Here is a 14240-nt window from a genome sequence, read left to right as displayed (position 1 = left end):
CCAATTTTACATAAAAAGTTTTTAAAAAATAGCATTTTTGAGGAGAAATATTGGTAATTTTAACTTTGCAGTTCTAGTTTTGATTAGACTGTTTTCTACTGATGTATTTTAAAATGTTTTTTTTTTATGTCTTTAATGTTATTTTTGATCAATGTCATGTGTCTTTGCTGAATAAAAGTATTATTTACTTAAAAATACAAATAACAAAATATATAAGTAATGATATTAGCAAAATTAGTAACCATGTACTGTGCACTATGGGATTCAGTTTAATTTATTTTCATGAAGAGGAGGGTGCAAATGGATTTCATTCAGTTGATTCATTCAGTCTTTTGAAGTATTGATGAACCTGTGAGATTAAGGTGGAAAGATAATGAATCAGTGTTTGTGTGTGTTTGTGTGTGTGTGTGTTGGAGTGACTGCTGAATAGCTTTGGAGGGCAGATCCACATCCTTACTGTGGTGGCATTATCTGTCTGTAATCCCAGAGTCCACTGCTCCACCCGATCTACACAAAAGCCAATGTGAAGTAATCAATTGCTCTGGCTCTTTCCAAAGCCCTCCACGCTCGCATATCAAAGCAGACAGCAGCGGGGTTGAAATGCGCCCCTTGTCCTCCATTGTGGGTTAAGACCCTGTTTTGTGAGTGTTGAGCCTGGAGCCGTGTGTCTGTTGTCTTTCTTGAAAAACCTGTGATCCGTGATGGGGGTTAGGGCAACTTAAAGCAGAAAGCGTTCCTCCTACCATCATTTAGTCTATGGAAATGTATCATTAGTAAAATACAATACAGAGAGATAGTCACGCCCTGATAGACAACCAGAATGTGCATTTTCCAGTTTCTTTGTGATTTCAGTTGTAATAATTTCCTAAATTCTTTTCTTTTCTTTTTTTTAACTTTTAATTACAAACAAATAGTATGTTTCTCATGTGTAGCAACTGATGTAAAAATGATTTGCATATTATTCATCACATTTTGAATATTGAATATTCTGCATAAGTCTTATGCATACCAACGCTGCATTTTTTTAAAATCAAAAATACAGTAAAACAGTAATATTAGGACATATTATAATTTAAAATAATTGTTTTCTACTAATATATTTATAAAATGTAATTTAGTCCTGTGATGACATTTTCCAGTCTTCAGTCACACGATCCTCCAGAAATCATTCTAATATCATGATTTGGCGATAGAGACATATTTCTTATTATTTTTTCAGTTAAAATCAATTGTGCTGCTTAATATTTAACTGTGATACATTTGTACAATTCTTTGATGAATAGAAAGTTCAAAATAAAATAATTTACTTGAAATAAACTTTTATAAAAGTTGTGTCCTTGCTAAATAAAAGTATTAATTTCTTTAAAAATATATACTGATAAACTTTTGAACAGTAGTGTACTGTAAAAGTATTAAATATGTTTTAATTACTACACACTATTACTATAAACACAACATGTATTTTTTTAGATCATAACTACTATTATATTTACATTTTTGCTTATTTTTTACATGATTGTTAGGGTCCAAAACTCTTGACACCACATTTTAAAGTACAAAAGGAAGGAAGTTCTCAAATCCTGCTGATAATATAACAACTTGTAATAATAATAATAAAAAAATGCATTAAATTAGAAAACTGCAAAATATAATTATTTTCACTCATGGTCTCAGACTTTATTTTTGCTATAGCAGTTTCCCTTCTCACGGTGATTGATAAGGTTTACTCTACTTTCTGGTTTTTAAGAGGTTCAGCTACACTCATGCAACAAATATCTGATTTAAATGGAAAGAACCTTTGAATTACCCTCACAAAATCAATGCTGGGACACACATAAAGCTCGGCCAGCTTAGCTTTCACAAACAGGAAGAGATTTTACCACAATGCTAAGCCTTCAGAAAAGCCCTTAACTTGAGTTATAGCTCAAAGCCCAAGCACATGATTCTCTCCACATCAAACTATCTGTTGCTGCTTGGTCAATCCTTTGCATAACCCAAATCTCCGTGATTCACTGGAGAGGTTTGCACAATTACATAAACGCCTTTCATTCAAAGTTCACTGCCCACTAAAGTGACCAGGGAGAACAATGGAGGCAGCACAAATGATCTGTCACCGCGTATCCTCAGGGTGTCCACATACACACACACATAAGCCCTGTCACAACAAATGGCTGTCAGACAATGGGACGAGCCATTAGTGCATTCCACCCCCGACCACTGGCCTGCTTAACATGCCCGTGAAGGCCCTAGAGGCCTGAGCACCTGTGGGAAAATCTGCTTAGAGAAGCTGCTTTTCCTGGCCGAGCCACTGCATCAGAAACCTCTTCGGGGCAACCCCGCTGAGCATATGCTTGGCTGTACATCCTTGTAAATAAACTTGCCTAACATTCTCCCGTGGACGTGGAATGAGCTGTGGCATGCCAGCCACACCTGAGGAAAACAATGAGACGCTACTCACATGTCTGTAGCCCAGGGAAATGTCCCCAGACACGTCTCCTGTCACCGCTGCACATCCGGCCGGACAGTACTTCCTACACGGGACGAGAACAAAGAGAAAGATCTGCTTACAGCACGTCAGTTAATTATAGCTTACGGCTCTGGAGAGATAAAGCTGAGTGAGATTCTAAAATTATAAGCCACAATGAAATGAGATATAGTCTGGAAAACTGTGACTATTACCTAGAGTTAATTTGTATTATGTAATGTCTTGTAGCTTAGATATATTTTAATTGAATAGCTGTAGAGAGGTCTGGGCATTACATATTGAATATTCTCAATTAACTTTTGTGAAAACTAATTGTCAAAATATAGGTGAAATAATGTTCCATCGCCATTCAGCAGAGCAGATATATTCATGTTAAAATGAAACAACATACTTTATACTTTTTCTAGTATGGTTTAAAAAAAATGATGATGCTTTATCAGCCAGCTTGTGTAAGTGTAACATTTTCCAGGCTTCTCTATCCTACAGACATACTCTCACCTGTACTTTGACACCGGGAAATGACTGCCTCTGTCCAAGCATGTCAGCAGCTCTGAGGAGGAAAGCAGAGGAGGCCACACAATGAGGGTAAAAATGAAGCAGATGTGAAGTGTCTCCACAAAGGAAACAGGCCCCCAACTCAACAACAACAACAAGAACAACAGGACATGAGCATCACAACAGGAAGACAGACCCACTTCCTGCACTTCCACGTATAGGATTGAAGCATATACACACTTAGACATAAACCTGACTCACGCTCACAGACAATTACCATATATGTATAGAGAGAGAGAGAGAGAGAGAGAGAATGTTCCACGCAAAAGGTTTGAATCTACATGAGGGTAAGTATGTAAATTATGACATAATTCTAATTTTTAGATCAACTATCCTTTTAACTTTGCTTTGCTTTGCTCAACCAAGTCATTTTAATAAAATATCCCAGGATCTTTAAGCATCCAGATGAGGGAAAGGGTTAACATGAGGGTCAGCCAAGAGACAGGAAGACAGTGGATTCCTGAGAGCTGAAGCTACATATGTACAATGCTGTGTTAAGATTATACACACTTTTCATTTTAAAGTAAGGATACCTTTGTGGTTTTCTGTGGAGTATGAAAGCAGGAATCCTCTTCCAGAGATATGCTGACTGCTACGAAAGCGGACGGTCAGTTCGCTGGAGTCCGTGTGAATCGGTGCAGGCTTGGGCATCAGACCACCACAGTACTCCCAGGAAACTAGATGAAATTCAAGTAAATTTATTAAACTTAATAAAAATGTAACTTTAGATAAGGAATTAAATTCATATTGAGTTATTAGTAATATGAATGAAAATTAACATCCACCAAAACTGGGTTCAAAATTGACACCTGCCAAGTGCCAAATGAAAATATAAACAAATGGTGTAGAAGTCATTTATGAAACCAAAAATGCAGAAATAGCGAGTTTCTAAGAAAGTTTATGAATTGTCTGCTGACTGAAGAATAACACCCCAAACACTGATGAGATTTTTATAAGCTCTGATGATTATCATGACACTTTAATCTGTAAAACATTATGACTGAACGGACCAAAGGGTCAACACACTGAGAGGTGTGAATGACAAAACTGTCAAACTCTGCACCAACACAAAGCTTTAGTCATCCAACGTCTCTCAACTGCTGTTTAAGAATCACTCAGAATGGAATTCCAGCCATCCTGCTGCAGGACGCTTTGATCAGTGGATGTGGCAGAGGGTCGACTCGGACACCATAACAGCGTTTGTGGTTAAAGGGTTGGTTGGGGAGGAACCAGATATAGTGTGGGAAGATTCATGTCTATCCACAGCAACAGTTCTGGCTTCAAAACATCCAAAGCTCTGTTCTAACAGAAGAACTTTTCAATCCATGCAAGAAAAGTATTCCTCCAATGTTAAAGATCCAAGGATCTACACAAGGGAGGGCAGTTCGTCTTTGCTGACCAGGATGACCAAGAAAGACCTCTGGTGCAGGGCTGAAAGATGAAAGCCTAATAAGTCAGAACAGCCCATTCACCTTGAGTGAAGTGCTGCTATATCCTTTTCCTTCGCCATCCATCATTCACAAAGCAGTAGATGGATACATTCATCACACAGAGGTTCAGGTGTAACCTGCAGTTCTGTTGGGATTTTGGAGAGAACGGGGATGCTCTAGATGAATTTCACATATCTACCAGGGTCTGCCACTGACCAGAAGGAAGCATAATGCTTAAATGTAAAGAACTTCATTTGTTTTACACTTTAAAGAAGCTTCATCATATGCCGAATCTGCCATTTTGTCCAACAAACAACGCAGACAGGAGAATAGATTAATGGGTGCTGTACGTAGGATTGACACCGAGTGGTTGAACTAAGTATTGCAGTTCAAATTCAAAATATTGGAGAGGGTTTTTTCTTTTACCGGGCCCCTCCTCCTCAGACTTGACAAACACGCAGGTTGCCAGATTGACGACACCAACAGGAACGAGCACACTTGACGATGAATGAAATTAAATATGCTGTGTTTTCCGGCAATTGGCAACCCGGGATACTGAAATACAATTGGGTAAAGTGGGCAGGTTTCACAAACCAAGACAACGACAGACATTCCGGCCTGGAACGCACATTTTCAAAGGAGAATAACTGACTGTAGCATTGTTTTTCAGATAAACAGGCATGTTAACTTAGCATGTTTCTTAAATATCTGCAAACATATTATGGTATTTTTATACTTTAGTAGAGTCAAAAATGTACTTTAACGTCAGTGGTGTGTACTGATACAAGATCTGATGCTCATTCATTTTTATTTTGTGCTATAACTAGTGAAGAGGAAGAGATGATCAGTTCACGTGCCGCTAAAACTGGGGCGCTACAGCGATATGTCCCAACACATTAACTCTTTCCGCACCAAACACAGAATTTTCCAGGCTTCTTTGTTCTCACTGTTATACATTGGGGGGCGCTATAACGCATCTCCTGAATGAGTCTAGAATGTGCCGATCAAAAACACATGCGAGGAAGATGCAGAAACGAGCTCTCTTGTATGCATGTCTAAGCATATGAAAAACAATGGAATCATCGACAATAAACAGCATATAAAAGAAAACTGCCTAATATTCCAGAGTGAAATGTTGATCCAGGAAGTGGCAAAGCACTGTGCAAGTTTTGGGATGTTGATGGAAGTGATCTACTGCATCTTTGCTTTGATCATCCTACTCAAAATGATCCAAATGTAGTATTTGATAAAAACGTGATTTTGCTCAAAATGTTTTTTTTTTCCTCCTACATCAAGTGTTGATTAAAAAAGAATGCTTGAATAAAACTGATTTTTTTTTTTTGTTTAAAAGTAGAGGCTCTTTATTTTGATGTATTGCATGTTCAGATATCCATAAAACAAAATATTCTGGGGGCCATGATATTTTAGTGAAAATGTTCAAAAAGGCTGGCGGTGGCTGGCAACTTTTTTCAAAAAGAGTTTAAGAGCCACAAAACAGTATTTATTGTTTGAATTTCTTACAAAATTTGAAAGTTGAGACTTTGTTTTATACCAAAAGTAACGTGCTCTGTCTTGTCTGTCAGCACGTTATCAGTTTCCTCTTTGCTCCACAATGTATTTTTCACTGCATGAGCACATGATGTGTTGCGTGTGAGTGCCATGGCTTGTCGGATGTAACAAAGGGGACGGGTCTTTGTAAAGGGTCAATTAAAAATAGAAATAAATCCTCAACTCTCATACATTTATGCCAATATAGTGCAAAAACAGCAAGTTCATTCGTAAAGAAAAATATCAGAAATGGTTGATTACAAGTGACAATATCCTTTAGGAAACATTTCACCATAAACTCTGTCCTCTGACACACTGATTTCTGTGGTTACAGTAAACTTATCAATGTGTGACTGATGCCGACTCACGACAGCGTTCAGATTTACAGCGCTTTACTCAGGTTTACTCACAGTAATGTGATCTGGAGGAGTTTAAACTGACTAAAGAGCATATGATCAGCTATATCACAATTTGACTGTACAAGTACAGCCAGACTCAAATTAGATATCTAAATACAGCAGTCTTTTCTACAGCATTCAGCCCCACTCAGCAACATTGGCTCAACCAATAGTATCAGTTCGGGGCAGGACTGTACCTTTTTGTCTGACCAAAGGACGTTTGCGAAACCTGTTTGAAAAAACTCATTAGGTTTGGTGCCACACTTCAATTTTAAATTCAAATACAGCTGTCAAAATGTCCTTTAGTCTAACATTCCTGAGCAGCAAGACAGTTCTTCTTCTTGAGAAATGCACTAAAGCTTCAAGAAAGCCACTAAGACAAAAAAAACTTATTCCTCCACATTTTGTTCATTAATCAAACAAGAAAGCCCTGATACACTGACAAAAGATGCCAGTGAGAACATTTGGTTTTCATATATTGTTTGACCCCAATGGAGGATATAGTGACCACTAGGGAATAAACAGATAATGGCTGAGAAAACAACATATTATATAAGCAACTTGTACAACGCATGAATAATTCAAACAGCTCACCGATTTCTGCCCCATACGATCCTTTCAGAACCTTCAAATAGTCAGACTCACAGTCCTTCTTCTCCATGTTCAGGTCTCCAAACTTGAGGACAATAGTGTGACCAATGGGTACGCGGATTCGCCATTCACACCAGGAGTTGTTTGGGTAAGTTCCCGGATAGTTCTCGGAGGACAGGACACCACTCTCTTGGCCAAGGACATAATGACCACAGCCATCATCTGTAAAAGAAAAACGAGAGTTTGTTGTAATAAAGGAAGCTGAATTCAGACCCAGGTTGAACAAGACTAATACTCAATATTTAGTATGAAAACAAAAATATTTTTTTATGCTCAAATTAGAGACAATCATTGACTGTTTACATGTACAACAGATTAGTATTTAAAAAAAAATACATTTCAAAGGTTTGAGGTCAGAAAGATTTGTATATTAAGAAATTACTTATGGCAAGGATGCATTAAATTGATCAAAAGTGACAGTAAAGACATTTATAAGTTAACGGAACAATTCATATCAATTTATTGCCGTTTGTCTTAACTTTCCATTCATCAAAGGATCTTGAAAATAATGCATCATGGTTTCCACAAAAATACTATGCAGCACAACTGTTTTCAACATTGATAATAATAATAATAAATGTTTCTTGTGCAGCGAATCAGCATTAGGGTTGTGCCGATTCACAAAAGCATTGTGTATTGACAATAGTCAGATATATCACCTGTGGCTGATGCCTTTGACAAAATCAAAACAGTTATTATTATTATCAGGCTAATATTATTATCTAATTAATATTAGGGCTTATTTGTTTGATCAGATTTCTTTTTACTCATTTTTACAGTGTTGCGCATTATAACCATTCACACGCAGTTCTGCTGAGTTTAAGAATGCAATAGCCAATCAGAGGAGTTCAGATGAGTCACTGCTGAAATAGCAGAGTTTTGTTGTTCAGTGTGGACGCTGCTGACTGATTTCTCCTCTCTCGCGAATTCTCTCATCATAAAAAACAAAGTGCAGATGTACGTACAATGTAAGTATAAGAGATTTATTCAGATAGCTTCCCTGACTATAACGGGAGTGTTTTTTAAAAGTGCATAAACTCGTGCTATAAGTAAGTGATGCTGTTCTTTAATAATGCAAATGTTCTTTGTGCATTTTCCGTAGCTGCTGTTGGAATAACTGAGGAAACATAAGCATTATAATTACTGACTTACAATGTTTTTATTCAATCATGTTAAATTAGGGCTGCACGACTATGACAAAAATCATAATTGTCGATTATTCCCTTGAAATTGTAATTGCGATTATTAATTGCTTTTATCACAATTTACATAGAATGATGTTTATACCATTGTTGGTAACACTTTAGAATAAAATACAGTTATACATGAAAATACAGTTATTCATTGTTAGTTCACGCTAATTCACAGTGCATTAACTAATGTTAACAAGCACAACTTTTGATTTGAATAATGCATTAGTAAATGTTGAAATGAACATTAACTAAGATTAATAAATGCTGTAGAAGGATTGTTCTTGCTTAGTTCATGTTAACTAAAGTAGTTAACTAACATTAACTAATGGAACCTTATTCTAAAGTGTTACCCCATTGTTTGATGCAACTGCATGCCATATTTTTATATGAAAATAAACAAGCTGAAAACACGCTAACTGAAAAACTTTTAGTGCTTTTCTATAGTATTAAGCTTCTAATGTTAACTGCACATCGGATTGGTTTCTTCTTTAAATTATAAAAAAAATTAAAATACGAATGGTATTATAATGTTATACTAAAACAAATTAAAATAATGGGAAAAACCCTCAAGATAACATGTAGAAAGAAAAAAACGCATCTTAATCATGCCAAATAACACAAGTGTTAACTAATGAAACCCTAATGTGAAGTGTGAATGAACAATAAAGAATCAAAACACCTTCAAACAATATCTAGGGCATGCTGTAGTCCAGATTAAAATGTAAAAAAGTTTGAAAATAAATAGCCTATTAAGTCTAAATATTTAAGTATTTGGCGCTGTGATGAACACCATAGCAAATCCACAAAATCAAAAAAGCTATAAAAATCAATTTAAATACGTTTTAGAAAGTAACAGCTGCTTTATTTATGGGATTTCCAGGCTGCATTTTCTGCAGTTTAGCGCCATCTGCTGTCAGAGAGTGAATGTGCTTTCATTCAGGAGTCTCTCACATGTTCCCCCATGTGCTTCTCATGCGTGCTTGTTTACATGAGAGTGCACACGTGTCTTTCAAGAAGCATACAGCGGTGTTGTGCATTTTGACCAGTTGATGGGAAAATTATTCTTAAAATGCATTCTAAATTCTGAATAATTTGTAATATACAAGTATTCAAGGTTTTAGAAGTGCCCAAGATAACAATATAGTGCATATTCATTACCGTGATATATCGCATTACTGAATACAGGCACATGTCTAATGGGAATAAAAAAAAAAAATTAATTGCATTTTAAAATATATTCAAATAGAAAACTGTTATTTTATATTGCAATTATATTTCTGGCTTGGTGAGCTTAAAAAGACTTCAAAACCATTAAAGGGATAGTTCACCCAAAAATTAAAATTATGTCATTAATTACTCACCCTCATGTAATTTCAAACCCTTTAGACCTTCGTTCATCTTCGGAACACAAATTAAGATATTTTTGATGAAATCTGAGAGCTGTCTGACCCTGCATAGACAGCAACGCAACTGAAATGTTCCCAAGACCAGAAACGTAGCAAAGAGATCTGTAAAATAATCCATGTGACATCAGTGGCTCAACCGCAATTATACAAAGCTACGAGAATACTATTTGTGCGCAAAAGAAAAAACAACAACAACCACTTTAATCAACAATTTTTCTTCTCTGCATCACCCTGGTGCAGAGAATATCCACTGGACGTATGCTGTTCTGTGTCAGCTGCGTCACGCCGGATCTGTTTCATACATTGTTGTGATTTGTTCTGAATGGAAACAGCTTATCGGCGTGTCGCAGCTGACACAGAATGACAGAATTTTCATTTTTGGGTGAACTAACCCTTTAAAATCTCACTCACCCAAAGCGGAAGTCAAAGAAATCATCTTAAATTAAAGCTTTGAAAGCTCATTCCATAATTTTAAAAGACAATATAATATTGATTCAAGCCCCAGACTCATTAAACTCATTGTAGATACCAAAACAGCAATCCAATCAATTAAGTAACAGTAAGACTTCAAATGCACAAGAATGGCTGATTCTGTTGCAACAAAAAATTACTTTAAAACCAAACAAGCTAGTGCACGCCAACCTAATGTATACAAAATAATATTATATCAGCCAGCAGAAAGTTGAATTTACTCTGTGTTTCAACATGTACACACCTCTAAGACAAGTCAAAACACCAGAAGAAGCCTCTACTTACATCTAAATAGAAGTTTTGTTATTAAAAGCTGATACAGCACCCTTATTAGAGAGGAAATACAACATTCAATCCTCACATATGCTCACTGATCAGAGACAAAGGTGGTGTTAGAAACCGTCAGCTGCTGGACAAAAGTCTTATGAATGATCCTAGGGCGAAGAGCTCCCACGCTGAGTATATGAGCATTTGTGCAAGTATTGTCAAGACTGTTACTGTTCACTGATATGTTAAGGCTCCGTTACGCCACTGTCTCCCACAGTAAAGGCACTCACACCTGTGATGGCACCATCAACCCCTTTCCTTCCAGACAGCTGAGTCTCCAGCAGCCACGCAAGAACTCGTCGCTGATGTATGCACATAACAGACTCTGAGACCCCAGAGTTTTGAGACATTGACGGCATTCTTAAATGACACTAGGAATGAAACGGGACCAATGCTATAAATAGCTCCGTTGCGTTTCTAAGGGAACATTCGCCCGCACTAACCAGAAGTACTTTCTTTGACCTTAGATGGTATTATGTCAGTGCTAAATACTGACGGACACACAGTGGCCTTTGTGGTGGCATCTGAACTCCATCCAGATGTAGGGTTGGGTCGGTGCAAAAAAACTAATAGACGGAAACCTTAGGGCAGGTGGTGAAGGAATGACATCACATGTTAATCATGGCCATGCAAACAAATTTAAATCTACAACTACACTTTTAAGGCAAGACAGCCCAAGCGAACAGGGTAAAATCATTTCTGTATTACAAACTTTCAGAAATGTTATGTTTAAATATGTAAATTAGACTATTAATTAAATATGCACTAATTTTCATATATTTACAGAAAAGAAATCTGAACACTGGATAAAGCAAGGTTTAAAAGTGTCATTTTGTTGACATATTAGAGGCAATGGTTTTTACTGAGGCGATATATCTCTTTTTATATTTTAGAATCAGAAAATACTGTCATCAGCCAGAAAAATATAAACTTTCACCACGTTTTTAGTTATAAAATGTTGTATAAAATCAGCCAAATTAAATATGAACAAACTGTTCTGTAAAAACCTTTAGAATAAAGATAGGATTAAAATGGTAAAGATGGGTAAAAATTCTGTCTCAGTGCATGAGAAAAGAGCTCTTAAATATATGTACAGTAATTGAAATATACAGAAGTAAACAAATAAAGTAAAGTAATTAAGTGCATTTTGGATGTTTTCTTTAAACTAGTCTGAAACAACATGTCATGAAAAGCCAAATCTCAAAATTGACCAATTTATGAAACAATGTTTTAGCCTGTAGTGTCTTGCCTTGAAGAATATTAAAGGATATTTATTAAAAAGCAGTAGACGTCAAGTCGTCAACAATAACATTTATTCAAAATGACCAAAAGCGGCTTTAGCTCTCTTTTTCATTCATTCCAACAGAGAAGAACACAACAGAGCTTCAAAACCAGCTCTTTCAGCATGTTGAGGAACACCTGGCCATCGTCCGCCCCAGGGTGGAAGACAAATATTCACAACAGAGAGAGTTCTGCATGTACAGACAATCCGACTGTCTCCTAACATGCACCAAATAAGGGCTCACACACTAGTTGAGGATATTCTATTTAGCCTGTGATACACTCTTAAAAATAAAACTTCCACAAGAGGCATTTTGCAGCAATGCCGTAGAATAACCCCAAAGAAACTTTCACTGAACAGTTCTTAAAATAACCTTTTTTTCCTTATGTGAAGAACATTTTATAAATCTAAATACCCATTTTCACTATATAGAACCTTTTTGTGCAATGGAAAGCTTTCATTGATTTTAAATGTTCTTCGTGGAACCATTGATGCCACTAAAGAACCATTATATTTAAGAGTGTACAATCAAAAACATGATGCCTAGTAAGAATACTGCCAGTATTTATATTAAAGCAATAATTCTAGGATAACTTAGTATAATACAAAAAGAAATAACACGTTTCGAAGATGAACCAAAGTCTTATGGGTTCGGAACATCAAATGGGTAAATAAATCATAACAATTTTATTTTAGGGTTAACTAATCCTTTAAATGAGAGCTTCTGCCAAATGCATGAAGGTAAATCAAAGAAAGATCAGACTCAGAATGATTCATTCCCAAATCAGACTTATACCTACTTCTCTCATGAAACTGCCATGGAGAGCTAGTGACAAATTATTTATATTTCGGTCTGTTTAGCTAATAAATGGTTTAAAAAACTTGGAATAGTCATATGGATACTTTTATATGTTGCTTCAAAGCTTGAAAACCTCAATCAACCAGTAAAACCCTTCAAAATGTCTCTATTTGTGAACCACGAAAGAAAGTAATAAAAGTTCTAAAAGTAAATAACAACATTTTCACTTCTGGCTGTACTATTTCTTTAACAATGAAAGGTTTCTCCAGTTGTTTTGTCTCAATGTGTGCACAGTAAGCTGCTTTGGATATGGTCAATCAAAAGCAGAACTAATAAATATATCCCAGCAGTAAAAAGACCTCAGTGCAGCAATGAAATCCCAAAAGTTATGTGTTTCCACACTAAAGATTGGATGCTGCTTTGACCTCAATAAAGTCTCACTGTGAGAGTGATTCAAGGGAAAGTTTGTCCTCATGGACAGACTGCTCCAGCATGTTGTGTCAACTGCTGTTACAACACAGTCAGCACATTTCTAATGACACCAAATATCTTACCTACTAAGTATAAGAATGTAAACCTGGAGATTTAATACCTGAAAGGTTGATGAGTTGGAAGCCATTCTACAGTTTCACGGAGAAACATGCAACACTGTTCCTGAACACAAATTGTAAGAGAGCATATACACGAAACACAAACATATGTCCTGGTTTAGACTGTAATCCAAGACTATTTCTACAATAAGTCAAACTCACAGAGCTCAAGAGTTTACAGGATCAATCTGGAGCTCGTGTAACAAAGTTTGAAACATTATATCCCCTCAGAACAAGCTGTACGTTTACTTATAATGACATAAAATGCACGCTATATGCAAACAACTACACAAAGTCCTCCACCAGTAACATCTGACGCCTCAGCAAACAGCCCCTTTTGTTTCCGATCATCTGCCGTGTTTTTGTTCACTTACCCGGTTTTTCGGCGAGCACGAGCGTGTGAATTGAACACAAGAGAATCAGTCCATGCAGTAATGTGTTTCCAGGCATCTCCACTTAAAACCGCTGCGAATGAGAGTAAAACGCGAGGGCGCATTGGAGAAGCATCACGGGAGCATGTTTACCGGGAGAAGCTCGTGTACATTTGTCCGCGCGTATCCCTAAACGCCTTGAATGAACTCTTCTTCCGTGTTTCTCCCACAGGCGGCACCAAGCGGTTACTAGACCAGTCACACAGGTCTGTCTTGTGTCAGGCGGATAGTAGCCTATAGTAGCCTAGTAGAAATATTGAGTATGGTATAGATACAAAGTGATACTTAATGGAGATATAAGCGACACATAAACGGCGTTTCTCCAACTTCAAGCGCTTTTATGTCTCAAGACTCGATTTTTTTTAATTACACTATTAGATTTCAAAGTTTTATTTTCGTCATAACCTACGTCACATGTCGTCATGTTGTAATTTATGCTTTATTTTGCTAGTTTTAATGTTTTACCCTTGTCCCCCAGACTCAGAATTTTAATCGTAAAATGCGAAATTTGTAACAAATTTTAGGCTACATAAAAAAAACCTACATAATTACATAAAGAAACTATGAGAAATATAGGCTATAAGTGTGTGTGTGTGTGTGTTTTAAGTTAAAAAGTGAAAAAAAAACATATGCCAAGGAAAAGAGCCAGGGGTTCAAGGATGGCAAACCAATAT

The 14240-nt window shown here is 36.5% G+C and overlaps 1 protein-coding gene across 3 annotated transcripts in view; it reads right to left on the bottom strand.

Annotated features, from left to right (window-relative positions):
* Window positions 1–13860, bottom strand: part of LOC109104704 (discoidin, CUB and LCCL domain-containing protein 1) — a 30714-nt gene extending 16854 nt beyond the window's left edge. Inside the window, exons 1-6 of one of the 3 annotated variants that reach the window (XM_019118002.2) lie at window positions 13510–13855; window positions 13138–13199; window positions 7011–7229; window positions 3574–3717; window positions 2984–3035; window positions 2459–2531 (exon numbers count right to left, since the gene is read on the bottom strand). In XM_019118002.2, the coding sequence (XP_018973547.1) occupies window positions 2459–2531; window positions 2984–3035; window positions 3574–3717; window positions 7011–7077 (336 nt within the window). In that variant the 5' untranslated portion in view covers window positions 7078–7229; window positions 13138–13199; window positions 13510–13855. Of the gene's footprint in view, window positions 1–2458; window positions 2532–2983; window positions 3036–3573; window positions 3718–7010; window positions 7230–13137; window positions 13200–13509 lie in introns of all 3 variants that reach the window. The other 2 variants (XM_019117993.2, XM_019117996.2) reach the window with 2 other exon arrangements.
* Between the last annotated feature and the right edge of the window lie 380 nt (window positions 13861–14240).

Source organism: Cyprinus carpio, chromosome A20 (genome assembly GCF_018340385.1).
Source record: "Cyprinus carpio isolate SPL01 chromosome A20, ASM1834038v1, whole genome shotgun sequence".
NCBI classification, from domain to species: Eukaryota; Metazoa; Chordata; class Actinopteri; order Cypriniformes; family Cyprinidae; genus Cyprinus; species Cyprinus carpio.
Note: the sequence above shows the minus strand (reverse complement) of the source record. Positions and strands in the feature narration are given on the sequence as shown.